General features: G+C 41.1%; 1 protein-coding gene across 6 annotated transcripts in view; it reads left to right on the top strand.

Annotated features, from left to right (window-relative positions):
• Nucleotides 1-26,900, top strand: part of DIDO1 (death inducer-obliterator 1) — a 92,960-nt gene that overhangs the window by 55,504 nt on the left and 10,556 nt on the right. For all 6 annotated transcript variants that reach the window (XM_056547832.1, XM_056547831.1, XM_056547829.1 and 3 more), the window contains 6 exons: nt 21,690-22,188; nt 23,140-23,299; nt 24,003-24,119; nt 24,340-24,438; nt 25,000-25,132; nt 25,274-25,757. In XM_056547832.1, coding sequence (XP_056403807.1) covers nt 21,690-22,188; nt 23,140-23,299; nt 24,003-24,119; nt 24,340-24,438; nt 25,000-25,132; nt 25,274-25,757 — 1,492 coding nt within the window. The remainder of the gene's footprint in view (nt 1-21,689; nt 22,189-23,139; nt 23,300-24,002; nt 24,120-24,339; nt 24,439-24,999; nt 25,133-25,273; nt 25,758-26,900) is intronic.

Genomic DNA, 26,900 nt, shown 5'->3' with positions numbered 1-26,900 from the left:
GAGCAAAGGGTTTAACTGACTTGGTCAAGGATCTGCATTCCTTTCTATTCCTGAGGAGATCTGCAACTATTTCAACGGATAGCAAGAATGAGCAATATCTTAGTTTGTTACAAGGCAGCATAAGTTAACGTCCAAGTTGTCTCTCAAATTACTATTTTTATTTATCTATTTGGGGGGGGGGGGGGGGGGGGGAGATTTTGATTTCCTTGCCCATAACAAAAACAACTTAGACTGTACTAGCATCAGAACCACCTAGCTGCCACTGCACCAAATCCTGACGTACAACTGACTTCTAGACGACTATAGTATTGTTTATTATCCATCAGACTTTCCTATAGTTTTGTTTAGGCCTCATTCAGATAGCCATAATGTGGGGTACATTAGAAAATCCACATTATGGCAATACTTCGGTCTGATTGTAGGCAACCAGACTAACAGCATCATAAAAAAATCTAATATGTGGACATATTATGGCTGCTTGAATGAGACCTTACTCTTTAAGGTTTGACTGCTTTGCCACCCAGGTTAGCGAAGCTCTTTGCAATGCTTGTTATTTTAATATTTTATGAAATGTTTGTTCAATGCAAGCCAAGTGAAGATCTCTTCTAATGTCAACATGGACTACAGTACAGGTAAGTGATGATGAACCTATGGTATTTTTAATATATTTTGAGGAAGAAAAAAAATTAAAACCATTTATTGCACCTTCATGTGAATTTTTATTTTTTTTATACATATTTTTTTTTAATGCAGGTTTGGCAATCATAATTGTATTGACTTTTTTTCATAGGCACAGCACTTGCTAAATTGTAGTAATCGATCGGTGATCTTGGTTTGAAATATACTTAAGTGATTTATAATATAGGATATAATCTATAGATATTTGTCACTAGTTGTGCAGAGTGTTATTTCTGCATGTCTCTCTGTAGAGAGAGTTTGTCCTTTTTGCTTTACCCAACAATCCACATATACTTTAAAATGAGATTTTTGCTGACATGGGAATGTACAAGAGAGGAATCTGAGTTATTTTTAAACATTTTTTAATTTCTCCATTCTTCCTGGGCTGCAAAAAGAAAAATGACAAACTTTAACCTATTTTCTGCTCCCGATTCCGATATTGTTCTTTGGCCCTGGTTTTCCACATTCTAGGTGATGTCCTTCCTTGGTTGGTAATCCGCAGTGTGATTGAACAGGCTCAGGCACCAGGAAGAAGACTGGGCCCATTATATGACACTGCTGCTCCGCATATAACCAGCTGACGCGGGACATCGCTGTGGCTGGCGATAAGCTCAGTGTCGTCTGACGTGCTGTGCCCCCAGAATACGGGAGATCAGGAGGAGGAGAGTTTATTTTTCTTAGCAGCATGTGCAAAATGGAGAAATAAAAAAATTGACTTGGATGTACTAAACAAGAGATAAGAAGGTACCTGGGTCTGCTTTAGTAAGGAAACCAAATGAAATCATTTATTAATCCAAAGGACCATTTTTCACATAAGTGTCCTGTTATTGCCATTTACATGAAGGTGTGGTAATAGTTATTTTATTGTCATCTGTACTATGCTATAGTTGTTTTAGAACACAGAGGAAGTGACAAAAAAATCTCATGAGTATTTTTGTGCAACATTATACTGAACACATGTAAGATCTTTTGCTGACAAGTACTTCTACAGCACAGATTTGCAATTTGTTTTAACTTTCTACCTGAACTTATGGAGTTGCCTGACAATCTGAGACCTTGATAGTCTCGTTTTTTTGTTACGCTGTATGACCGTGAAGAGCATTTTTTTTTTTGAGTATTTTCATGTCGTGAACACTGCTCTCCTCAGCCCAAGCAAGAAAATCTGGAGAAAAATGGGGTCTTCTCTAGTGTTAAATTGAAGAGAAATCCTGATATCTATGGATAAGTAAAAAGGCATTGAAACGTAAAGAGGTGGTACACTTCAATCTTTATAATCATAAAGCATTGACAGGCAGTTGCACATCTGGGCTTGCCAGTGATTCCCTTCATCCAAAGGTATAATTCTGAAACTTAAGTTGAACATGAGGATTCGTGAGTCAATAGGGGAGATTTATCAAAGCTGTCTATGTCCCGCATCAGTATGGACCAAACTACAGAGGGTTAGGTTGGTCTCTTGTGCGCCTAATTTATCAAGTCGCACTGCTCTTGATAAATTCTGCACACGTCGCAGAAAAGTCGTTTTTAATAAATTCAGCACCGTCTAAAATAGACTAGAATGCATCATGTTCTAAAAATCCTCTAAAGCAAAAAAGTTGCACATATTTAGACTGCGACTTTCTGTGCGACAAATTTAGACAGGAAAAACCAGTCTAAATACTTTGATAAATCTCCCCCAATGTTTCCTGGCCATTTTTTTTCTGTAAACTGAGGGACAGGGCTTTTTATTTACCGTATAAAGATTTAATTAAACTAAGACAATGTAAGTTAAGATCTTTTGGTTGCAAATAGGAGGGATTGTTAGCCCTTTAAGGTCCACTAACTAGCATGAGCACACATCCCTACATGTAATGGTTACCAAAAAGAAAAAAATTCACTGTATTGAATAATAGTTATAGGAGGATACTTTACACCATGGGGCAAATGATAACCTATTAGCTCCTTCATAAAACCATGTATAGCAAAATATAAAGCCTTAGGTCATGGACATTAGATTTTGCTCAGAGTTCTGGTCATCAGTATTTATCAGAAGAACCTTATTTATAGGTAGTCTAGAGTTCCATAATAACAAAAATTGGCAGACCTGAAGGCACATGTAAAGGAGCATTACCTTCTGATTTTTATGGCATATCCACAGTATATGCTCTAAATACATATTTGATGTAATTCCCATGTCTAGCACCCACACCTAGCTAATCACCGGGTGTTAGTGAATATAAGCGGGCCCTCACTGCTGAAGGTCGGTGTTGGAGCACTCAGGGGAGAAGCAGGTGACTGGTAAGTGAAATGGAGTGTGGCGAGCCCTGTACAGGAGATTGCAGGGGGGTCCCAGCAGTTGGACCTACCACGATTAGACATGTATCTTTTATCCTGTGGATGAGGGATACATTTTTTTTTTTTCTCTGCTGGCTAAACACTTTTAACCCCTTAACAACATAGATCGTAAATGTACATCTTGGTGCCCTGGTTTAATGCACCAGGACATTTACGTCCTATACATGACGCTCGCACAGGACCAGTGCTCTCATCATGCACGGCAGGTCTCGGCTACTATCAGCAGCCAGGGACCTGCTGGTAATGGCGGACATCAGCGATCGCTCTACTGTCCACCATTAACCATTCAGATGCCGTGATCAATACAGATCCGATCATCCATAATGGTGGATGAGGTCCCCTCACCTGCCTCCGTCTGTCTCCAGGGGTCTTCTGCTCTGGTTGAGCTCAGGTGATCAGAAGATTGCCGATGATACTGATCACTGCTATGCCTATGCATAGCACTGTTCAGTATATGCAATCTAATGGTTGCAGTAAATAGTCCCCTATGGATGGACATTGAAAAACCCCCTCCCTCATTAAAATTGTAAATTATCCCTTTTTCCTATTTTACCCCCAAAAGCTTTAAAAAAAAAAAAAGAAAAAAAAAGAGGATAAACCTATTTGGTATCTCCGCATGCATGAATGTCCAAACTATGAAAATGATGATAATCCCGTACAGGGAACTGCTTAAACATTTTAAAAAAAGTCCAAAATTGTAGCTTTTTTTGGTCGCATTATTTTCCCCAAAAAAATTTATACATTACATACGCCAACTTGGTACGGAAAAGAAAACTACAGATCAGTGCAAAAAAGTATCCCTCGTACTGCCTCGTATACGAAATTAAAGCAGTACAATAATAGGAAAGTATGTAATCATGGGTATCATTTTAATCTTATTGACCCAGAGAATAAAGAAAACATGTAATTTTTTCTGTAAAGTGTACAATGGAAAAGCGAAACCTCCCAAATATGAATTGCAGTTTTCATTTCGATTTCCCCACACAAATTTTGTTTTGCCATATATTTTATGGCAAAATAAAAGGTGTCATTACAAAGTACAATTGGTCACACAAAAAATAAGCCCTCATATGGGTCTGTAGGTGGATAGGAGTGTTATGATTTTTAGAATGTAAGGACGAAAAAAACAAAAAATGCAAAAGTAAAATTTCCTGTGTCCTTAAAGGATAAGTTTCATGCTAGAAAACATATCCCTTATCCTTCAGATAAGAAATAAGTTTTAGATTGCAGTGGGTCCGAGCGCTGGGGCTCCCCCCGCGATCTCTTGTATGTACGGAGCCCCTGTGCTTAAAGGGGTACTCCGGTGCTCTAGCGTTCTGAATTTGACGTCACGGCCACGCCCCCTCTTTTCAGGTCTATGGAAAGGAGGCGTGTCTACAGACACCCCCCCTCCCATAGACATGAATAGAGGGGGCGTGACGTGACGAGCGGCATGGTCGTGATGTCGCAACCACTGCCGCAGGAACCTGCTGTTTGTTTAGAATGCCAGGTGCTGCGGGAGATTGCGGGGGGCCCAAGCAGCGGGACTCCTGCCATCAGAATTCTTATCCCCTATCCCTTGCATAGGGGATAAGATGTCTAGCAGTGGAGTAGACCCTTTAAGCACAGGAGCGTGTCACGACTCGCCTTCAGCTCTCCCTTACAGCTTTATGGGGGGGGGTGGTAGCCTCCGCTTCGGGCTGGGGTCTAGATGTGTCCCTGTGCTTAAAGGGGTACTCCCCTGCTAGACATCTTAATCCCCTTCGGGTAGGGGATAAGTTTTCTAGCATGAGACTTGCTCTTTAAGGCCAAAATGGGCTGTGTCCTTTAAAGGGGTACTACCGTGCTGACAACTTATCCCCTATCTAAAGGATATGGGATAAGTTGCCTGATCGCGCGGGGTCCCGCCGCTGGGTCCCCCCACCCCCATCTCGCACGCAGCACCCCGCTCTCATCAGGCCCTGGAGCGAACATCCGGGTCTGATGACTGGGCCGGTGATTGTGACGTCACAGCACGGTAGTACCCCTTTAAGGGGACTGCAAGCATTTCCCAGATAATAATACCCCTTTAAAGGTGGAGAGAATTGCTGTCACAGTGCTTAGTTCAACCGTTGTCTTATGTCTATGGCAAGCTTTGGTTAGTTTTTCCCATTACATAACTGCATCCTGTTTTTAACTTGCAAGCCCATTGTCATGTGAAGCTCGCAAGTTAGAGGGAAACATTACCTAAACATAGAAGAGTAGTGATGAGCTAGCAATACATATTATGCAGCTGGTAGTTAAATGCCTTTATGGCTGGCAGCTGTCTCTTCTGTTCCCCAAATGTACATACACCTTCTGCATGACAAAGTGTGCATGTGTTCTCAAGGTGGAGAGAGGAAAAAACACTGCCAGACACCTGGCATCTGCTTTTCTCCATGAGAACTCCTTTCCTATTTTTCTCCTCTCCCAACGTCGGCAGGTTCTAAGCCTGCTGTACACCTTAGATGGTAGGTCTTGCCAAGCTTTAGAAAGCTGGTAAAGTTTTTCCACTGAGACTTCTCCACTAAAACAGGTTACTCCTTCAGCTCCTCACCAGAAGTGTGATTGGCTTCTGTATCACGCATAGACTTTGTTGACCGAATATGTATATTTAGTTTTTTTTCCAGTAGTCTGACTGCAGCTATCCTGATGAGACAGGAAGACAGTCCTCCACTCTTGCAGAACTGACATTACTGATCTTTATATCATCCTTAGTAATGTGGGGATGCAACTAGAACCAAAAAATTGACCTACAGAGGCATGTCGGAACCTTTCACTGGTTGGGCGTGTGGTGCTACCATGCTATGCAAAAGAAAGTGCTATTTTGAGGTTTGAAGACCAGTCTTGGGCTGGAACAAGAGTCTGGGGCCCATTTTATCTCTCTCCCCAGAGTCTGAACACCTCTCATGGAAGCCTGAGTGCCTGGACCTTCATGGATGAAAACTTCTGGAATGTCTGAAATGACAAATTGGACCTTTCAGCTGTCCTAAGTGCTGCAGTTCTCACTTTTATTGGTCTGACTGCCACTGATTCATAGCATAGCCTAAAAATATGGCCTACATTAATGTTTTTAAAAACCCCATTATGTCCCTATATCTAGAATGTGTTTTTATGGCGTAGTCGAAGGGTGAGTTTTCTAGCTGTGGGTATTGATGTGCATTCTGCAAAAAAAAATAATTATCGACGTGCAGGGGAAAAAATCCAAACAACTAAGGGCATTCTGCAGACTTTGTAGTCTGTAGTATGTCAGTTCTAAAGCATTTGCAAGGTGAATTTTACAACAAAACTTTATTAAAGGCTGTCTTCACTCCACATTTCTGTTTCCGTTAGACATACACATCTGCAGAGCATACAGACCCCTGTCACTTATCTGTTTAATAGATGCTTAGGGTTCTATTCTTAAGTGTCCATAATGTCTTTCAATAGTTTTTTTTTTTTCCTTCTCAGCTGGATAGGATAACGGACATTCATGCTCCTTCCCCCCCCCCCCCCCCCCCCAGCTACAAACTGTTGGTTTCTGTCTGAATCCAGCAAAAAAAGTATAGCAGGGAAGATTGTGCTGTATTGCAACAAAATAATGCCTGTGTTTGCTGTACATTTTGTGTGTGTATTGTCCAGTGGAACTTTATAACTTGCTATTGTTTCCAGCCTGCCTGAAAAAATGATACACTTAAACTCTCTTTCCTCGTAGCTCTGGTATCTGGGTGCCCTCTCCACAGCCAGTTTCTATGCTTTCCCTTGAATTGCAGAGCGTAAGGTCTACAGCCGGGGGAACTGACAGTGCCACTCGCCAATCACTGGCTGAGGGCAAGAAACTGCAGAGGCTGAAAAGAAGTTCTCTGGGGGCAGCGTGCCTATTCTGTGCTGCGTGAAACAGTAACTACACAAAACGTCACATCCTTTAGAACACCGTGAAAAGCATTGATGCTAAAGTATGCAATAAAATGGCAGCAAGCTGCAGGTCGATGTCGTCCTCCTGTGAACACCATTGTGGCCAAGCTGGATGGGTGTGTGGGATACCAGCCTTAAAAACTGGTGCAGTGCTTAATTACACAGTGTGTCTGCAACATAAACATCTTCCTCAGCAAAGGTTATTGGTAGAGGTGTCCTTAAAAGAAAAACCTTTAACAACTGGTATCATAAATATTGGCTGTGGAGCAGACACGGACCATGGTAGATTATCAGCTTCCTGTGCTATTGCATAACCTCTGGTCAGTCTTAAAATCAAATTGATGAATTTATTTTATTTTTTTAATGCAAACACATGCATTAATTACCTTAAAGGGGTACTTCTGTGGAAAACTTTTTTTTTTTTAAATCAACTGGTGCCAGAAAGTTTAACAGATTTGTAAATTACTTCTATTAAAAATCTGAATTCTTCCAGTACTTTTTAGGGGCTATATACTACAGAATAAATGCTTTTCTTTTTGGATTTCTCTGATGTCACAAGCACAGTGACCTCTGCTGTCCATTTTAGGAACTGTCCAGAGCATCATATGTTTGCTATGGGAATTTTCTCCTGCTCTGGACAGTTCCAAAAATGGACAGCAGAGGTCAACAGAGAGCACTGTGGTTGTGACATCAGAGAAATCCAAAAGGGAAAAGCATTTCTTCTGTAGTTTATAGCCCCTAAAAAGTACTGGAAGAATTAAGATTTTTTAATAGAAGTCATTTACAAATCTGTTTAACTTTCTGGCACTAGTTGATTTTAAAAAAAAGTTTTCCACGGGTGTACCCCTTTAATATATACTCTTGTCCTTTCATGCCTTTCCTTACTACCCTTGAGGAATTTCTTTCATGTTCCCTCAGTGGAATAAATTGGCGAAATATGCAGCCATCTTGAATATGCCACCAGGCCAAATGAGCTTTGACTCCACTATTAAAGGGGGTTTTCCCAAGATGACAAATTATCACTAAGCCATAGAAAGGAAAATTAAATAATTGCTGAGAACCTCACTGATCACAAAAAAACCTATTTATTTTAATGGCGCAGCAGTTGAGTTTTCGCCATGGCTCCATTAATTGTCAATGGGACTGCTAAACAATGCAGTGCTCTAATTTTCAAGTTCAGAGCAGCAGTGGGTATATTTGCCCTCAGGTCTATTCAAACAGGCACTCTGAACCTGTCATTGTGTCCTAGCACTAGGACTGGTTAGATAAATCATTTAAAGGGAAACTGACAGGTGGCTAGTATGGGTAATCCTATGTAAAATGATGTATTCCTTACCCCAATTTGAGTAGCTTTTCCTGAGACATAGCACAATCTTACAAACAATATGCAAATGAACTCATAACAAATCCTCATAACTGATCTGCACCTCTGACTCCGTTCCGTTTGTGCCGACCAACTTATCACGGAGGAGATGGATATTGCATAATTTTACTCAGGAGCACCCTTACTAGCCACCTGTACAGGGTGGGTGGGCCATTTATATGGCTACACCTTAATAAAATGGGAATGGTTGGTGATACTAACTTCTTATTTGTGGCACATTAGTATATGTGAGGGGGGGAACTTTTCAAGATGGGTGGTGGCCATTTTGAATCCAACTTTAATTTTTTTCAATACGAAGAGGGTCATGTGACAAATCAAACTTATTGGGAATTTCACAAGAAAAACAATGATGTGCTTGGTTTTAACGTAACTTTATTCTTTCATGAGTTATTTACAAGTTTCTGACCACTTATAAAATGTGTTCAATGTGCTGCCCCTTGTGTTGGATTGTCAATGCAACCCTCTTCTCCCACTCTTCACACACTGATAGTAACACCGCAGGAGAAATGCTAGCACAGGCTTCCAGTATCCTTAGTTTCAGGTGCTACACATCTCGTATCTTCACAGCATAGACAATTGCCTTCAGATGACCCCAAAGATAAAAGTCTAAGGGGGTCAAATCGGGAGACCTTGGGAGCCATTCAACTGGCCCATGACGACCAATCCACTTTCCAGGAAACTGTTCATCTAGGAATGCTCGGACCTGGCAAGTTCCCTGAGTTTTTCCAGCAAGATGGTGCACCACCACATTATGGGTGTCAGGTCCGAGCATTCCTAGATGAAGTTTCCTGGAAAGTGGATTGGTCGGTGTTGCCATTAGTGTGTGAAGAGCGGGAGAAGAAGGTTGCATTGACAATCCAACACAATGGGCAGTACATTGAACACATTTTATAAATGGTCAGAAACTTGTAAATAACTTATGAAAGAATAAAGTTATGTTAAAACCAAGCACATCATTGTTTTTCTTGTGAAATTCCCAATTAGTTTGATGTCACATGACCCTCTTCCAATTGAAAAAACAAGTTGGATTCAAAATGGCCGCCATGGACACCACCCATCTTGAAAAATTTTCCCCCTCACATACACTAATGTGCCACAAACAGGAAGTTGATATCACCAACCATTCCCATTTTATTAAGGTGTATCCATATAAATGGCCCACCCTGTATATTCAAGTTAGTGGGGTTGATCGATCTGTCAGTTTCCGTTTTTAACCGGTAGATAGGTAAGAAGTTATCTTAAGGCTGGGTTCACACTGGGGAATCTCCAGACAGAATTCTGCTGCAGATCTTGCAACCGGCATTAGGACCATGCAAAATACATCGCTGTCCCTATAAAGCGGCAATTTCTGAGCAGATCTATCAGCCGTCTTGGCACTGCCCGTGGGATCTCCAGCCAAAATTTTGTCAAGAGATTCCACAGTGTGAACCTGGCTTTAAGAGAGCACCTTTTTCACCCTGATTAGTTTAGCATTTAGCTGCCTTGTTAGGCCCCCTTCACATATCTGGCATCATCTGTCCAGCAATGTTTCCCTCCGTTGTGCACTGGAGGAAAACTGATTGAACTGTCCTCTATTTAAATGAATAGGATCAGTTCTACCATCATCCGGCGTCTCAGTATCGACACCGGATGGTTGGACATCCCGGAACGTCACCAGCAGGGGAACGCATCTTGCTGCTTTCACCTGTCCGGCATTCAGCACTAATTCATGCTAAACAATTGATGCTCGTTGGCATCAGTGGCGTTGAGTTATAGGCTGGGTTCAGCCGGACATATGTGAACCAGCCTTAAAGGGGTACTCTGGTGGAAAACTTTTAAAAAAAATATTTTTTAAATGGACTGGTGCCAGAAAGTTAAACATTTGTAAATTAACAGCCAAAAGATAGTCTGGCACTGCTGTAACACGGCAAATGGGCAGCCACAGGTGTAAGAGTATGAAGCAAAACCAATCCGTATGGTGCTCAGTCAGAAACAATGAAGTAAATCCAAATATACGTAATGAAGAAAATGTAGACAGCACTCTTTTTCTGTCTGACCACAGTTCTCTCTGCTAACACCTGATGCCCGTATCAGGAACTGTCCAGAGCAGGAGAAAATCATCATAGCAAACCTACACTACTCTGGACAGTTCCTGACACGGACAGAGGTGTCAGCAGAGAGCACTGTGGACAAGACAAAATAAGAAATTCAAAAAGAAAAGAATTTCCTCTGTAGCATACAGCTGCTAATAAGTATTGGGAGGCTAAAGATTTTTGAATAGAAGTAATTTACAAATCTAAATATACGTAATGAAGAAAATGTAGAAGATACTCACCCAGGTGGAAGCTTCAGATTATTCTTTATTAAGCAAACAGTGTCAGACAGGTGGAGAAACAGGAACGCCTGTCTGACACCTCCACTCTGTTTGCTTAATAAAGAATAATCTGAAACTTCCCCCCCCCCCCCCCCCCCCCCTGGATGAGTGCCTTCTACATCTTCATTACGAATATTTAGATTTGTAAATTACTTCTATATTAATAAAATCTTTATCCTCTCAGTACTTATTAGCAGCTGTATGCTACAGAGGAAATTCTTTTCTTTTTGAATTTCTTATTTTATCTTGTCCACAGTGCTCTCTGCTGACACCTCTGTCCGTGTCAGGAACTGTCCAGAGTAGTGTAGGTTTGCTATGATGATTTTCTCCTGCTCTGGACAGTTCCTGATACGGGCATCAGGTGTCAGCAGAGAGCACTGTGGTCAGACAGAAAAAGAAATTCAAAAATATAAGAATTTCCTCTGTAGCATACAGCTGCTAATAACTACTGGAAGGATAAACATTTTTTAATAGAAGTAATTTACAAATCTGTTAAACTTTCTGGCACCAGTTGATAAATGAAAAAAAAAAAAAAACACTTTAAAATGAACCGGGGATAAGTTGCTGTAGGACACCTGTCATACAGCTTATCTGAGGAACTAGGATAAAAATGGTTGAATTAAGTTAATCTTTGTTTCTCTAAATGTGAGGCGTAGAGATGAGCGAACTTACAGTAAATTCGATTCATCACAAACTTCTCGGCTCGGCAGTTTATAACTCGTCTCCTACAACTGTATCCATCTTTTCCAGCCCACGAGAGCACCTGACAACTGAATTAATTTATGCAGGAAAAGTCATCAACTGCCGAGCCGAGAAGTTTGTGACAAATCGAATTTACTGTAAGTTCATCTCTAGTGAGGAGCTATTTACCTGTACCCATAGATATTTTCCTAGGATCTTTACTACTTGGGAATGGGAAGTTTTAATATCCACTGGTTAATCACTGATATGTTAGGTAGCTTAATAATTTGACAGTAGTATTCAAACATTATTAAGCCGTGTACCCACTACTAAATGTACAACTATGTACCCCCAAGGCTATGGCCATACATTGTGAAGCTTATTGAAAGCCTCACAAGGACTGATGTATTTAGGAAGGCATGGCCAAGTACCATCTCAGGTTATGTTACTGAAGCACAGGGGTCACAAGCAGTTTATGGTGTGTTTACATGGTGAGAGTGGACTGGTGAATTGCCGTAGAAGATTTTTTTGTGGCAGATTCTTAACTGGGAGGAACAAATCTCAACACACAGGTCAGAATATTTAGTAAAAAAATAATAATTCTTTCAGCAGCCTTTGTCCTCGCATCTTTTAACCAACTCAATCTAATAAAGTACAAACCAGACCCTACCACTCATCAGATTCGAGATGTGATAATCATCTTTAAACTAATTTCAGTGGAATTGAGAGCAAGACGTCTATGGAAATCAAGAAGACAGATGCTGCCCTTACTTTGCATGTGGATGTAAGACTAAAATAATCTGGTCATAACCAAAAGACATTAAGTGCAGTGCCAAATAATTACCAAAGGATTCACTTTAAGGAATGTCTTCTGCCAAATCTAAATGGCAATCCAACAAAGTAGGAAAACTACCATAAGAAGAAGCGGTGGTGAATTTGTGAAGATTTGACAGTTTACATCAATGACTGGCTTTGCTACATGTTTAACGGGAGTTTTGGATTGTTTCACATAGTGCAACTAATCACACTGGCAGGCAGGTGTTATTAGAACCTTCAGATTCATATTTGAGAGATACAGATTCACGGGCACCTCAATGGCTGCCTTTGTGCTTATGGGAATGGAAATTCTGGGCTCTTCAGAGGATTGGCCGTGGACTGCCAGCACTTGCTGCAAGTTGCTTTGCGTACAAGACCTTTTTAAATCTATAGGTATACCTGGCAAGGTGCTTTTTAACCCTCACTCTGCACTGTGATTTAGTTAAACAGTAAAACCATGCAGCAGATCCCCTTTTAATGTAGAAAGCAGTGGCTGTTGACCTCCATAGGAAAGTTACACACTTTCATAAATTGACCTCTGCTTTCGAATAGGCTTTTTATGAGCAGGCTTACAGTAGAAAGCAGATAAATACTGAGCAACCCTAAGATTAAAATCACCCTGAAAGTGGAGATGCACAGTTATGACACCTTTCTATGTCAAGGCAAAAATGACTGCTATTTGTAGAATTAGATTAGACAGGCTTGTCTTCACTCCCCACCCACTTGAATGATCCTTGTGTTGCAAAGACCTTGTTTCTGTGTTCCCCTTTATTCTTCTTTAGACCCATTTAGATAGTAGTCACTACATATTGGGAACACCCCACAAGACTTGCCATTGTGAAGATGCTCTGACTCATCATTAACATCACGGTTGCTCAGATCCTTTTATACCTGCCTATTTGACTGCTTCCAGTGCATCAACATCAAAAACTGCTTGGTCTGCCTAAAATATGCCACAAGATAATCTTTTATCGTGGTATTGTATATAAATTCTATGTAAACTAGTTTATCTTAATCAAATTAAGTTGCTTTGAGATCAAGTAGCATTCTCCTGGGTTCCTTTTAAGGGAATCTGTGAACGGAATTGCCAGAGGGTGAAAGGTTTAAAGGGGAATTTTCATCACTGCATGTGATCACCTTTTTACAGTATAAAGGGATAACCTGTTGATTGTCGGGGCTCCAACAGCTGGGACCCCATCGATCTGGAGAGCAGAGGTGATATGTCCCTTGGAATGAATGGAGCGCATGCGCTGCTAACACTCCTTGTGCAGCACTGAGCCCCTTTTGGTTTTTACTTTGACATTGGTATCCACTGAAGATAGTCGCTGATAAATAATGCATGCCCCTTTTCTTTGTGTTGCTTTCTTTGTTTTAGTAAATGGCTGGATTGTGTTCTGAGAACTTTCACATGTAAGACCAAGTCAAAAATGAAGTAAGGCTAAAAATGCACCTGCCTTGGTGTTGCCTGTAAAAGTTCTCAAGTAAAAAAAAAAGTAAGGCTGGAAACCATTATTTTTTTTGTGTGTGTGTGTGCGCAACACTGCCAATGCAGTTTTTAAGCTGAACACAAGTCATTTCAAAAGAAATGGGAAATATAAAGGAAGGACTTACACTTCTCCTTCATACTGGATCCATTTCTGGCTTGCAGTGGCAGTTTGGCAAAAAAAAAAAAAGCCATGCTCAAAAAACTGCTGTTTCCAGCCTTCTGAAGATTTATACCAGAATTTTAAGAGCACCTTTCACCAAATAAACTTTTCTAAACTAACTCAGGCTATGTTTCCTAACACTCCTCCCACCCTTCAAAAAAATTTCAGAGCTTTAAAAAGCTGTGTATCATACCTCTCTATTCTCGCTCACAGTGCATTCTCCCAGCAGGATTAAGTGGGTTTTTTCCAGCAGGCATGACATCACTGAAGCCTGCTTGGGGGATCACTTCCACCCTCACATCATTGCAGTGCTGTGATGAATGGAAGACCTCTAGCTTTGTGCAGCAGCTTTAAGTCTGTGTAACTTTTAGTGAGGCTCTTTTGCAGCTTTGTCTGTGCAACGTTTAATCTGTGCAGCTGTCAGTAAGGTCTTTGCAGCTATCAATCATGCAGATACACTTCCTGACTTTGGTCTCCTGCCATTACAAGCAGGAGCCCAAAATCTGAAATTTTGATCAATGTGTTCTGGCCAAGAAGGGAGACCCCTGGTGGCCAGAAGTATAAAGCAGAAAAACTGACATTAAAACTTATTTTTTTTTTTCATGGAAGCCAATTACAAAAGTTATTTAGCATAAGGAAACAAATATTAAAAATCATGTTTAATGACTGCCCATTTCAGGAAAACTGACACTGTTCATACACAATATGCTAGGTTATAGTGCAGGTGAACAGCATTGAAAAAATGTGGTCACTTACTTAAATCCTTGGTGTAGTGACAGTTATGCCCATCCATGGCTATTGTGGTCCTGTGCGCATTGGAGGCGGGGAGCCAACTTAACACCTGTATCGAGATCCCGGTCAACTGAGAGGACAGCAGGAGGGCGCTTACCTGCCTTTATTGCAGTTTTGTTTTTGGTTTTTTTTTTGGGGGGGGGGGGTCACTTCATATACCATAAAGTAAAAAGCAACAAAAAGTTCCATCAAGACAAAATAGTACTGCCAAAAACTACAGATAACTGCGCAAAAAATTAGCCCTCATATAGCACTACATACAGAAAACATTAAAGGGATCAGAAGAGGACAATATTTTTTTGTAAAATAAAACCTGTGTAAATATGGGTGATGTAATCTGTATGGAACTACAGAATAAATGTTTTTATTGAAAAGTACACTGCGTAGAAACGGAAGCCCCCAAAAGTTACAAAACTGCTTTTTTTTTTTTCCCACTTTCACCCCACAAATAATTTGGGATTTCACTGTACATTTTATGAAATTATGTCATTACATAGTACAATTGGTGGCGCGAAAAAAAAAAAAGCCCTCAAATGGGTCTGAAGGTGGAAAATTTAAAGTGTTATGATCATTTGAAAGGGAGAAGGGGAAAAAAACAAAAGTACATAAATGAAAATTAGCCCGATCCTTAAAGCAGTGTTTCAAGCATGGTCCTCAAGACCCTGACCCCCCCCCCCCCCCCCAAACAGGTCATGTTTTCTGGATTTCCTTATTCTTTCACAGGTGATACAATTGTCAGTGTATCAGGCCACAGCTCACCACAATTACCGTATATCACCTGTGAAAGACTAAGGAAATCCTGAAAACATGACCTCTTGGGGGTAGTCTAAACCTTTTCTTCTCCAGACGGAAGGAGTGCCCCCTTGTCCTCCAGGTTAAACCCCCCCCCCCCCCCCCCTAAAGGACGAGAAGAAAAGGTTTAGTCTCAAGGGGCGACACGCCTTCTTTACCATAAGAACTGTGAACTTATGGAACAATCTACCTCAGGAACTGGTCACAGCAGGAAAAATTAACAGCTTTAAAACAGGGTTAGATACATTCCTGGAACAAAATAACATTAATGCTTATGAAGAAATATAAAATCCCATCCCTTCCCCAATATCGCGCCACACCCCTACCCTTCAATTCCCTGATTGAACTTGATGGACGTATGTCTTTTTTCAACCGTACTAACTATGTACTTGAGGACCAGAAACGCTGCCTTAAAGGTCATCTGTGTGCAGTATAGGGGAAAAGTGTTTGATCGCAGGGGTCCGAACCCTTGGACCCACCCCGTGCTTCCCCGCATCTCCCATAGAACTATGCAGGGAGGGGGCGTACAGTCTACCTCTCTAGGGGCCCCATTTAGGAGATCTCAAGGGGTCAGACCCCCCCGCGATCAAGCTCTGGGATAAGTGTTAAAATGCTGCAGTTGTCCTTTAAGGGGTTAAAGAGACCAATTTTCAAAATGCTGTTCACCTGCACTGTAACCAAGTATATTGGTGAACAGCCTGTTGTTTTCCTTTTAAATACATTTTACTGATTTAATTAACACCCCGCCATTAAATCAGTGTATATAATCTTTATTTAACATATAAGAAACATTGTGTTTATAATATGTTGCGAATGAGCCCTCCATAACACAACCTCTAAATATGACAGTATGTTAAAGGAGTAGTCCGGGATGTAAAAATAGTTATACTGCTGGCAGTAAAAAAAAAAAAATAAAAATAGGGATACGTACCTGCCGCCGCTCCTCTGGTTTAGGCCTCTGCCGCTATCCTCTTCCTGGTTGCTGGTGAGAAATACTGCACTCAGCCAATCACCGGCCGCAGTGATGTCCCGCCTCGGCCGGCGATAGGCTGAGTAGCAGTGTGACGTTTTTGGCACCGGCACTGGTCTCCTTCCTGGTGCAGGGACTCGAAACCTCACACTGCCGCTCAGCCTATCGCCGGCTGAGGCGGGACATGGCTGTGGCTGGTGATTGGCTGAGCTCGGAAGAGGATAGTGGCAGAGGCCAAAACGGGTTACTGGGGGAGCGGCGGCAGGTATGTATCCCTTTTTTTTTTCTCTCCTCTGTCAGCCTGAGGAGTACTCCTTTAACATGACCCAAGTAAGCCCGACAGCAACTTACCGTATTTATTGGCGTATAACACGCATTTTTTAGGCTAAAATTTTTAGCCTAAAGTCTATCTGCGTGTTATACGCCGATAAGCCGCTGCAGTTCAATGATTTAAAGCAGGCGCCTTAAATCAATGAACTGCAGCGGCTTTTACAGGTGCAGAGACCTGCCGTCGCTGCCGGCTTCTCTGCTCCTGCCTGTCCTGGGGTCTAGAGCCCTACTGCCGCCGCTTCTCTCCCCCTGCTATCTGCGCCGCTCCGCGTTCTCTCCCCCTGGCTATCGGTGCCGCTGCCCCATTGCAGTGATGTCACTCATCATTGTGCAGTGCATAGCAACGACGCAGGGGATGCACACCGGAGGCCTGAAGCAGCGCGGACCCGGCAACAGGTAATTATACAACCGGGGATGGGGGGCAGCGGCGCCCGCAATGGGTGCCGCTGCCCGTTCTCTCCCTCTGGCTATCAGTGCCGCTGCCCCATTGCCGCCTCCGCTTCTCTCCCCCTGGCTATCGGCACCGGCAATGGAGGAGCGGCAGCGATAGCCAGGGGGACAGAACAAGCAACGGCGCAGATAGCCAGCGGGAGAGAAGCAGCAGCAGGGCTCTAGACCCCCAGGAAAGGCAGGGGGAGAGAAGGCGACGGCCTCTCTCCCCCTGCCTTTCCTGGGGGCTTCTGCGTGGTCAGAAACAGTGTATCGTGGTATACGCATGCACACACACACGCACCCTCATTTTACCAAGGATATTTGGGTAAAAAACTTTTTTTACCCAAATATCCTTGGTAAAATGAGAGTGCGTGTTATAGGCCAGTGCGTGGTATACCCCGATAAGTACGGTATTTCCCTTTCCCCATACAGAGCACTTGGCTAATAGTTACTGAATGTGTATGACCACTTAAGGAGTCAAGGACACTCCATTAGTAATGACAATGCGTTCGTAAAGTTTTCAAACCCTTTCATTTTTATCACATTTTTGGTTGAGGCTTGTGCTAAAATTAAGTTTTCCTGCAATAATCTGCTCTCGGTACCCCGATGACGAAGTGAAAACAAAATGTTAAAAATCTTTGCAAATTTATTAAAAGGTAAAATCAAAAATATTACATGAACTTAAGTATTCAGACCCTTTACTTAGTACCTAATTGAAGCACCTTTGGCAGTGCTTACAGCCTCCAGTCTTCTTGGGGATGATCCCACAAGGTTTGCGCACCTGGATTAGGGGATTTTCTGCCATCAGATCCTCTCTAGCGCTGTCAGGTTGGATGAGGACTGTCGGTGGAAGCCATTTTCAGGTCACTCTGACTGGACTACCCAAGGACATTTACAGTGTTTGTCCCTAAGCAATTCCTGTTTTGGTTTGGCTGTGTGCTTAAGGTCGTGGGGGAAGTTTATCAAGGGTGATGTAGGTGAATTATTTTTCCACACCTTTTTTAATTTGTGTTCGTAATGTGTGTGCGCACAAAATGTGGTTGCATGGCATGTGATAAATATGGTGCTAGTGCACATTTTGAAATTACACTTGAGCACCACAGTGCGCCGCTTTCAGTTGTTTCTCCTGCGATCTTTTAACCCGTTTTCAACAATTTGTGCGTTTTTTTTTTGGTAATATACAAATTCTGTCCACTGCCAGTTCTGTAAGTCCAGGGCTGGTGTAGAACTTTTTATCTGTCACACATGATAAATTCATGACTACTGCAAAGAAACAAATTGATTTTGACCCCTACACAATCATAAGGAAATTGCCTACTTGAAAAGTCGCACAAATATAGTCTACAATTATAAATTCCTCTATTGTCTTGTTGAAATGTAAACCTTTGGCCTAGAGAACTCTGGATCAGGTTTTCATTACGAATAGCTCTGTCCTTTGGTCAGGGTTAACTGAAACTTAATGGAGTAGTCGTCTTGTCCCAGCTGCTGAAAAATATCACCAAACCATGATTCTGCCACCACCATGCTTCATTGGAGGGATTGTATTGGGAAGATGATGTGCAGTGCCTACATGATGCTTAAAATTGAGGCCAAATATTAGGTCAGAAAATAGTTTTAGGTGCTTTTTATTTTTGCAAACTCCAGTCAGGTTTTCATGTGTCTTAGGTCATGTTCACACTGCGGAATTCCATGGAAACATTCTGCTGCAGCAGAGTCACATTGATTTTAATTTAATATACAAGAAGAAAATATAAGGTGGGGAGGGTGGGATAGAGATGGCCCTATATAGTGCCAATTATCATAGGTGAGGTTAGTTGTCACAAAGAACAGTGATGGAACTGCTCACCTTAGCAGGTTGCGCTTGCAGGCACAACACTGATGGAGGGGATCCCTCACAAACATGTTGTCCAAACCTACATCTCTGTAAATGTATATGTTAATATTAATAAACATGGACTTTACATCTGACTACCGTGTCATTCAATCGGTGAAGCGCCTTGGCCAAAAGTCAGACCTTTTGAAGGATGGGAACCCCTGCTGGGATACCCACACCTCCGCACCTATTCTCCTACATTGATTTTAATTGAATTCTGCTGCACAGTGCACACTTATCTATTCTTTCTGCGTATTCTGCTCAGAAATGCATTGCAGTCCTGAGACAGAACATTTACAAGATGTCCTTGCACCGGCATGTTCTACCAACACCAACTGTACGCACAATGTCCGCCTGGAAATTTCACAGCCCGCCGTGTGAGCACAGACTTACTGTAAGTCCTCTTTCTAGCTGCTATCCGACAAGGCCCAGATTTGTGACGTGCTGCAGTGATGGTTGACCTTCTGGAAATTCCTTTCTACACATCTTTGGAGCTCATTCAAAATGTCCATTGGCCTCTTAGTTATCTGACTAAGGGCGTTCTCCCCTGATTACTTTGGTGGACCAGCAGTAGAAATGTTCTTGTACGCCTCTTCAGTTTTGTGGTTCCACACAATAGTCTGAGACCTACAGACACTTTTTTCTGCCTTTTTATGGGTTGGTTCTGTTCTGATATGCATTGTCAGCTGTGAGACCATTATATAGACAGGGCTGTTCCACATGGTTTTGCCACAGGTGAAGAAACCCCTCAGAGATGATCTAGAGAAATTGGAGGCCACTCAGAGCTAGATTTTAAGTGTCATAGCATAGGGTCTGAATACTTGTGTACATGGGAAAGTTTTTTTTGTTTTTCCTGTTTTAATAAATTTTAGCAAAAATGTATATAATTTTTTTTTTCTTTTTCGCATTCCTATTATGGTGTATTGCGTGCAGAATGATGGGAGAGGGTGGAATATTTGCCTAAGGTTGCAACGTAACAAAATTATAAAAAAAATAAAATAATGTGAAAGGGTCTGAAAACGTTCTAATGTGTCAGAAGACCACTTTGGTGGTGGTTCTAGTTTGCTCTATAATTTCTAGAATGAAAGACTTTTGGATTTAAGCTTGGAGATTCACTCATCAGGAAAAACAGAGAACATGGGTGGACATTCTGCAAATAGTGGGCGCTGGCTGGAACATACTGACACTAGGACCACTAGGGGCATTGATAGCAATGCATTTCCGATCAGATGCCGCAAAAAAATTGACATGTCAATTCTTCCACCTGAGGCCAGAATCGGGATTTCTGTGGCAGATGTTTTTGATACAGAAATTTTTCTTTGTGCACAGTGCAGCAGCATCCCGTTAAAAGCAATGGGATTCTGCTGCAACAAAACTTCGGAGCGGAATTTTTTCCACCTGATTCCGTTGTGTGAACATATACCAGCTGTGCCTCATGCAGTGGTGATGGTGGGGAGTAACCTGCTGTCAGAATCCTAGGAAAGGATTGTTTGGCCATGTCAACATCTATTTTTCTGGCAGTTTTTTCTTTTCCGAACATCCGGGTAGAGTCAGGGAACCCCTATACATGTTAGATCGTTGGCTGATCCCACTGTGGATGCAGCAAACTTGTGTGTGCCCAGCCTAAGGGAGGGTGTGCTTACACTTCAGCGGAGATACGTTTGTGATCTGCTTTACTATTCTTGTCATCAGAAATAACAAAACCATTATAAACCAGTTTGGTTCATATTCATTGTATCTTATGGTTTTGTTAAAGGGATCGTCTCATCCGGAACAAACCTTTTTCATGTTGCAGCTGTGGTCCGGCACCTAGCAAACGGCTGGTTTTGCTGAGAGCTTTTCTAGCCTGATGTGTACTACTACATGGTGGCAATTCAGTTGACTGCATGGCTTTTTTAATGTTGGCTTATAGAGTGGGGGACCCCAATCTATAATATCTGTATGACGTAATAGGATATATCGACAAGCGTTTTCTTTAAGAACATAGGCCGACATTTATCATTGTCTTTAGACTGTTTTTCTGTGTCTACAAAAGGCGCAAGCCCAGACTTAGCTTAGCTTTTTGGTGTATGTGAAGAGAAATTTCTGAAAATGTGACCTGCACAAAATTTATCAAATTCTCTGTGGCCATTTAATAAATTTGGGGCTCCTACACATTACCAGCATTAAAAAAAGAGTAGAAAAATTCTTCACTTAGACCTACAATGATAAATGCCGACCATAGTCTTTTGACAGTAGTGTGAACAGCGCCTGATGTTTGCAGTGTACCAATGAGACTGTGGCAAAATAGCGGTAGAAATAATACACATTGCCCCGTCTTTTTCTCCTGCTATTCTCACTGAAAAACAGCGGGTCCCGATGGACCACATTGACTATACTGGGGTCCATCGGGACCCACTGTTGCCCATTGAGCCCCGTCAAAATGACGGCCGTCAAACTCGGGAGGAGGCGTGGGGGAGAGTTTTATGGCAGTTTTTGACCGGACGCAATGGCAGTGTGAAAGAAGCCTTAGCTGGTCAGATTGCAGTAACCTTTAATATTGTTTTACAGACCTCAAATGTTTATGGATACTGTTACTGCAATGAATTTTTCTTACACACACCACACATCCACTTTCCATGAAAGACAACCTCACACAGCATAAATAAACTAATCTCTCTCCACTTTAATAATTGATTTTAGTTTTTGTATTAACTTTTTTCTTTTTTCCCCACTTGCAGCGGAAGAAAAAGTTGAAGAACCAGCAAAGAAAGTGGAGACTCCAGCACCACCTGCTAGAAAGCCACCTCTTTCCCCTACATCCTTGGCAATGAAGCCGATCTCTGCTCTACCAAGAATTCCAATGTTAAAGAAGATTTCACCACCTTTGGCTCCCATTAAACAGGCACCAGCTGTAACCAAGAGCAAGACCTTAATATCTATCAAACCCAAACCTAGTTTTAGTCCCAGTTTTTCTGCGATTAGTAAATTACCACCAATCCCCAAGAAGACTCAGCCATCCTCCTCAGAAGCCACTGTGAAGAAAACCACTTCCAACACTCTACCCAAAAAACCATCTGCTGCTTCCTTCAATGCAACTGCCACCTCCATTCCCAATGCAAACTCAGCACCAGCATCAAATGTATCCACCAAGCCAACATCAAACGTCTCAAAACAGGGTCCTAATGTTCAGATGCGGCAGAACATTCGGAGATCGCTGAGGGATATTCTCTGTAAAAGGTGTGAGAGCTTAGATTTCTTTACTAATCTCAAGATGTCAGCTGAGAAGCTACTTTTCCTGATCTCCACATATACGTAGTAGAAATTCATTGGGGGAGATTTATCAAAAGTTTGAGTTGCCCATAGCAACCAATCAGATCGCTTCTTTCATTTTCTAGAGGCTTTTTTAAAAATGAAAGAAGCGATCTGGTTGCTATAGGCAACTTTTCTTCTGGACAGGTTTTGATAAATCTTCCCCGTTATGTCTAAACCCTTCTCTTGCCAGACACCTATGGTGGGTAAGCCCCTATACACTTAAGATGGTTGACAAAGTCTGCCATCATTTCGGTGGGGGGGGTAAAACCTGAGCATATTTAAACAAAATCTTTAAGGTAAATTATGAACAAAGATCAATCCACATTATAATAGCAATTTATTGCCAATTAATATATGGGGACTGTTATATCTGAGATAGTCACCAGAGTGTAAGCGCAGATTCTTTAGTGGTGTGTTACAGCAATCTCTGAAGTGGATGCCGGCATGGGCCTGCAACGACCCATGCATTTTGCTGCAGAACCCATTTAGATTATTAAAACTGATTTTCAGGCATAGAAATATATGCAACAAATCTGCCACATAGGTACATAGCTGTATGAGTGGTAGCAGGAAAGTAATAGTGTAAATTCCCAACTTACCTTTAAGCTGAATATTAGATGCAGGTTGATTCACAACCTGCTGATCTGTTGACAAGAATACATCTGGTAGACCTGTGTTCTTTACTTTCCCACATTTCTCTAAGTTTAAATGTTGATTTCCCCCAACCCACAAATGATGCTAGACTCCGTTCTATCACTTCTTTTCAGGCAAAGCTTGAACTGAATTTTAGTGTAGTAAAACCGGTTAATGGCCTTCTATAATAATTTATCAACCTCAACATTGCAAGAAATCAAATTTTATTTTCTCCCTGCACAGGATGAATGATAGCGATGACTTGGTGATGTCAGAGAACGAAGTCTCAAGGATTGCCGTAGACATTGAAAAAGAAATATTTAATCTTTTTAAGGATACGGATAACCGCTACAAGAGCAAGTACCGAAATCTGATGTTCAGCCTGAAAGATCCAAAAAATCAGGTACAACCTTGTACATTTTATATTATGGTTTTATATATGTGATTGTTTTGAATTATCACTATAAGGCTACTTTTACACAGGTCAGATATGCAGTGATATTTTGAATGCAATCCTCAGTGTTTTACACTAACAATAATATCAGTCATTTTAAATCCTTCTGTCGATTTTCTTCATTGACTATATTATGTATTGTTTGTTACTGTTATTATTAAGTGGCACTTCTGCAACAAATTAGCACAATTTGATGTGATCTTGCTGGTGAATATTTGTATGCTTCTGCATGTAAATGTTCACCAGCAAATTCATATCAAATTATGCCAGTTTGCTATGGAAGTGCAACTTTTCTTTTTTTCTGCTGTACTTGCAAGTGTCTATTCACACATACAGTGTCCTGCATATTTGATGCACAGGATTTAAATCTGTGTTCATTCATTTAGTTTTCATTGAAATCTGTAGCATAAAATCCTGCGCGGATACTGTAGTTGTGAATAGACCCTTAATTAGGGTTTCAGGATTTAGTTTTTTTTCTAATCCACTATAGACTGTAATGGCGAATTACAGATTGTCAAGTAGTAGATAAATACAGCTGCTATGGCAGACCCTCCGTAAAAATGCATATGTTGCGTATGATGCCTACTACATAGTACTTTGAGTAATTGAATTGCATCTAGGTCATAAACGTAACAACATATTTTATTTTCAGGGACTGTTCCAACGAGTCCTGCGTGAACAAATTCCATTGACTAAATTGGTGCGTCTGAAGCCTGAAGACCTTGTATCAAAGAAAATATCCTCCTGGAAAGAAACTGGGTCTAAATCTGTACGTAGTTTTAAATTTTTTTTTGATTATCATGTTAGGACATAATATTAATACATATAGCCTATAAAGCATACCTGCATTGAAAGATACAGACCCTCATAGAAAAGCAGGCTTTGTTTCCTGTAGAATGATAAACTATATTTAATTGTTCATTAATATATGAACATAAACACCTGCTTTAACTTTTTTATTTTTTTTTCTCCCATCCTTGTTCCAATAGAATGTGGTTTTGAAGCTCAAGTCTCGAGGGGAAAACAAACTTTCTCCCAGGAATACAGTCGACATGGAAGAATCCCCTCCTATGTCAGATACTGATACGGTGGGTAATCGTTTTAAATAGAATACAAAAAGCCTCACTGTAGATTTAAATAAATAAAAAATAAAAAAAACATTCCTGATAATTACTGTTTATTGGGATTGTTACATCAGGACAACAATTTCTTAGGTGCCCTTTTACAACATATATAAAACGAACATCATGGGTACCCTTGTAACAGTATTTTTGTCTGTAATATGATGGCCTAGGAAATGGCAAGCATAACTTGCAGAGTCAGCTGATAATTGGAGTGGCTGTAATATAACAAAAGGTTGTCATGATCCTATGGAATTATTGGAGGAGATTTAACAAAACTTGGGTAGAGAGAAAGTCGACTAGTTGCTCATAACAACCAATCAGATGGCTTCTTTCATTTTTAAAAAGGCCTCTGAAAAATAAAAGTAGCAATCTGGCTGATTGCTATGGGCATCTGGTCAACTTTTCCTCAATACAGGTCATGATGAATCTCCCCTATTGTTTTTCTTTGTAATTCTTTGGTTACTATTTGCTTGAAAATGAATTGACCCAAAGCCATAGTTGTAATATATTTTGTCTCTGCTTTAGGAGCAGCAAGAATTAACTCGGGGTCCGGAGAAGAGTACCTCTGTTCTACCCGATGTATTTACCAGTATGCTCAATGACACCACAAGCCAGCACCGTGCCCATCTTTTTGATCTGAACTGTAAAATATGTACAGGTGAGACATTTCTCTCATTTCCAGTCTAGAAAAGGAATAAGTAAAAGTCTAAAAAGCTAGTCCTATAGAAATGATGTTCTCAAGCAGGCTGGTATGGATTATGGGTTGACTTATTCTTTATTTTTTATCCCCCCTCTGCAGGTCAGATGTCAGCTGATGATGAGCCCTCAAACAGGCGTCCAAAAACCACTTCCTCAACTGTTGTTAAGAAGGCTGAATTGAATACAGTACCAGAGATTGTAGATGAGCCACCTCCACCCCCTGATGAAGAACCTGAAACACCTATGGATATTACTGAAGATGATAATGTTCCTGAAACAAACACAGACAAAATGCCTGTACCCATTCCTTCCCCCACATGCCCTGAGCCAGTTTTACCTAATCCACAGCCCCCCTTCATCCCTGTCACCACCACAGTCACTGTATCAGGTAGAGATCCCCGAAGAGCAATCAACCGGCCCCCTCCATCTGCAATGTCTGCTGCTCCAAATGAGAGCCCTAAACCTAATCGAGATGAGGAACCTCCAGCGCAGCTTCCGCCACCTACCGTCGTCACCACCCCAAAGTCTATTTTGATGAAGCCAACAACTTCCGACATTCGATATTTAACATCACCAAATGTCAAGTGCGTAGTCCAGAAATTATTATGGAACATATACAGTGCATGTCTTTACCATTGGATTTCTGACCCTTTTCATTGTACTCCTAACTAGGCCAGATACATGTAGAGCAGTATCTTGCGTAAGGTGTTCAAAGGTTAAATATGCATGTGCATACCTAAGTGCTGTCAGGTAGCACAACCAAGACCAAACCTGTCACCACAGTGCCCACAACCGTTTAGTTGTTTTCATACCCTTATGGTAGGGTATCTGATCAAAGCACATGGGGGGGGGAGGGTGCAGTTGCCCATAGCAACAAATCAAATAGTTTCCTTCATTTTGGACAGTACTATTTAAAAATGAAAGGGATCTGATTGGTTACTATGGGCACCTGCACCACTTTTCCTCTACACAGGTTTTGGTAAATCTTCCCTATAGTTCCCTTTGCAAATAGTTCTTACTTTACTTTCCTTACTTTTTCTAAAAATATATGGAAAGCAGCTTAGGATTTTCTTCATCCTGGAACCAGTCTTGTTTTTAGCAGGAAATATACAACCTGACATGAACTGGGAATATTTTGCCATTTGTAAATGCTGCATAAAAGCTGATAGATGAAATACCTGGACCTCCTCTGGTACTTCATCACTAAAGGTCTATGTAGTAGAACCACAAGGGGAACAGTCCATAAGATACAGTTGCAGTAAGCCTGTATGTGCCTTTTAAGTTGCAATTAGATTTCCTTAAAGTGTACCTGTTAATGAAAACTTTTCAAATAACGTAGGTAATATAATTTTATGTATATTTGTAATATACATTGATTAACACCTTAAGGACTCAGGGTTTTCCTGTTTTTTGCACTTTCGTTTTTTCTTCCTCGCCTTCTAAAAATCATAACGCTTTGTTTTCCATCTGCAAACCTATATGAGGGTTTGTTTTATGCACTTTTTGAATTTTACATTTTAATGACATCAGTCATTTCACCACAAAATCTATGGCGAAACAAAGAAAAATTTGTGGGACAATATTTAAAAAAAAAACGCCAGTTTGTAATTTTTAGCCACTTCTGTTTCTACGCAGTGCACTTTTCAGGAAAAAAATGACACCAAATCTTTATTCTGTAGGTCTATATGGTTACAAGGATACCCAATTCATGTAGGTTTTATTTTATT

Source organism: Hyla sarda, chromosome 12 (genome assembly GCF_029499605.1).
Source record: "Hyla sarda isolate aHylSar1 chromosome 12, aHylSar1.hap1, whole genome shotgun sequence".
In the NCBI taxonomy this organism is placed as follows: Eukaryota; Metazoa; Chordata; class Amphibia; order Anura; family Hylidae; genus Hyla; species Hyla sarda.
Note: the sequence above shows the minus strand (reverse complement) of the source record. Positions and strands in the feature narration are given on the sequence as shown.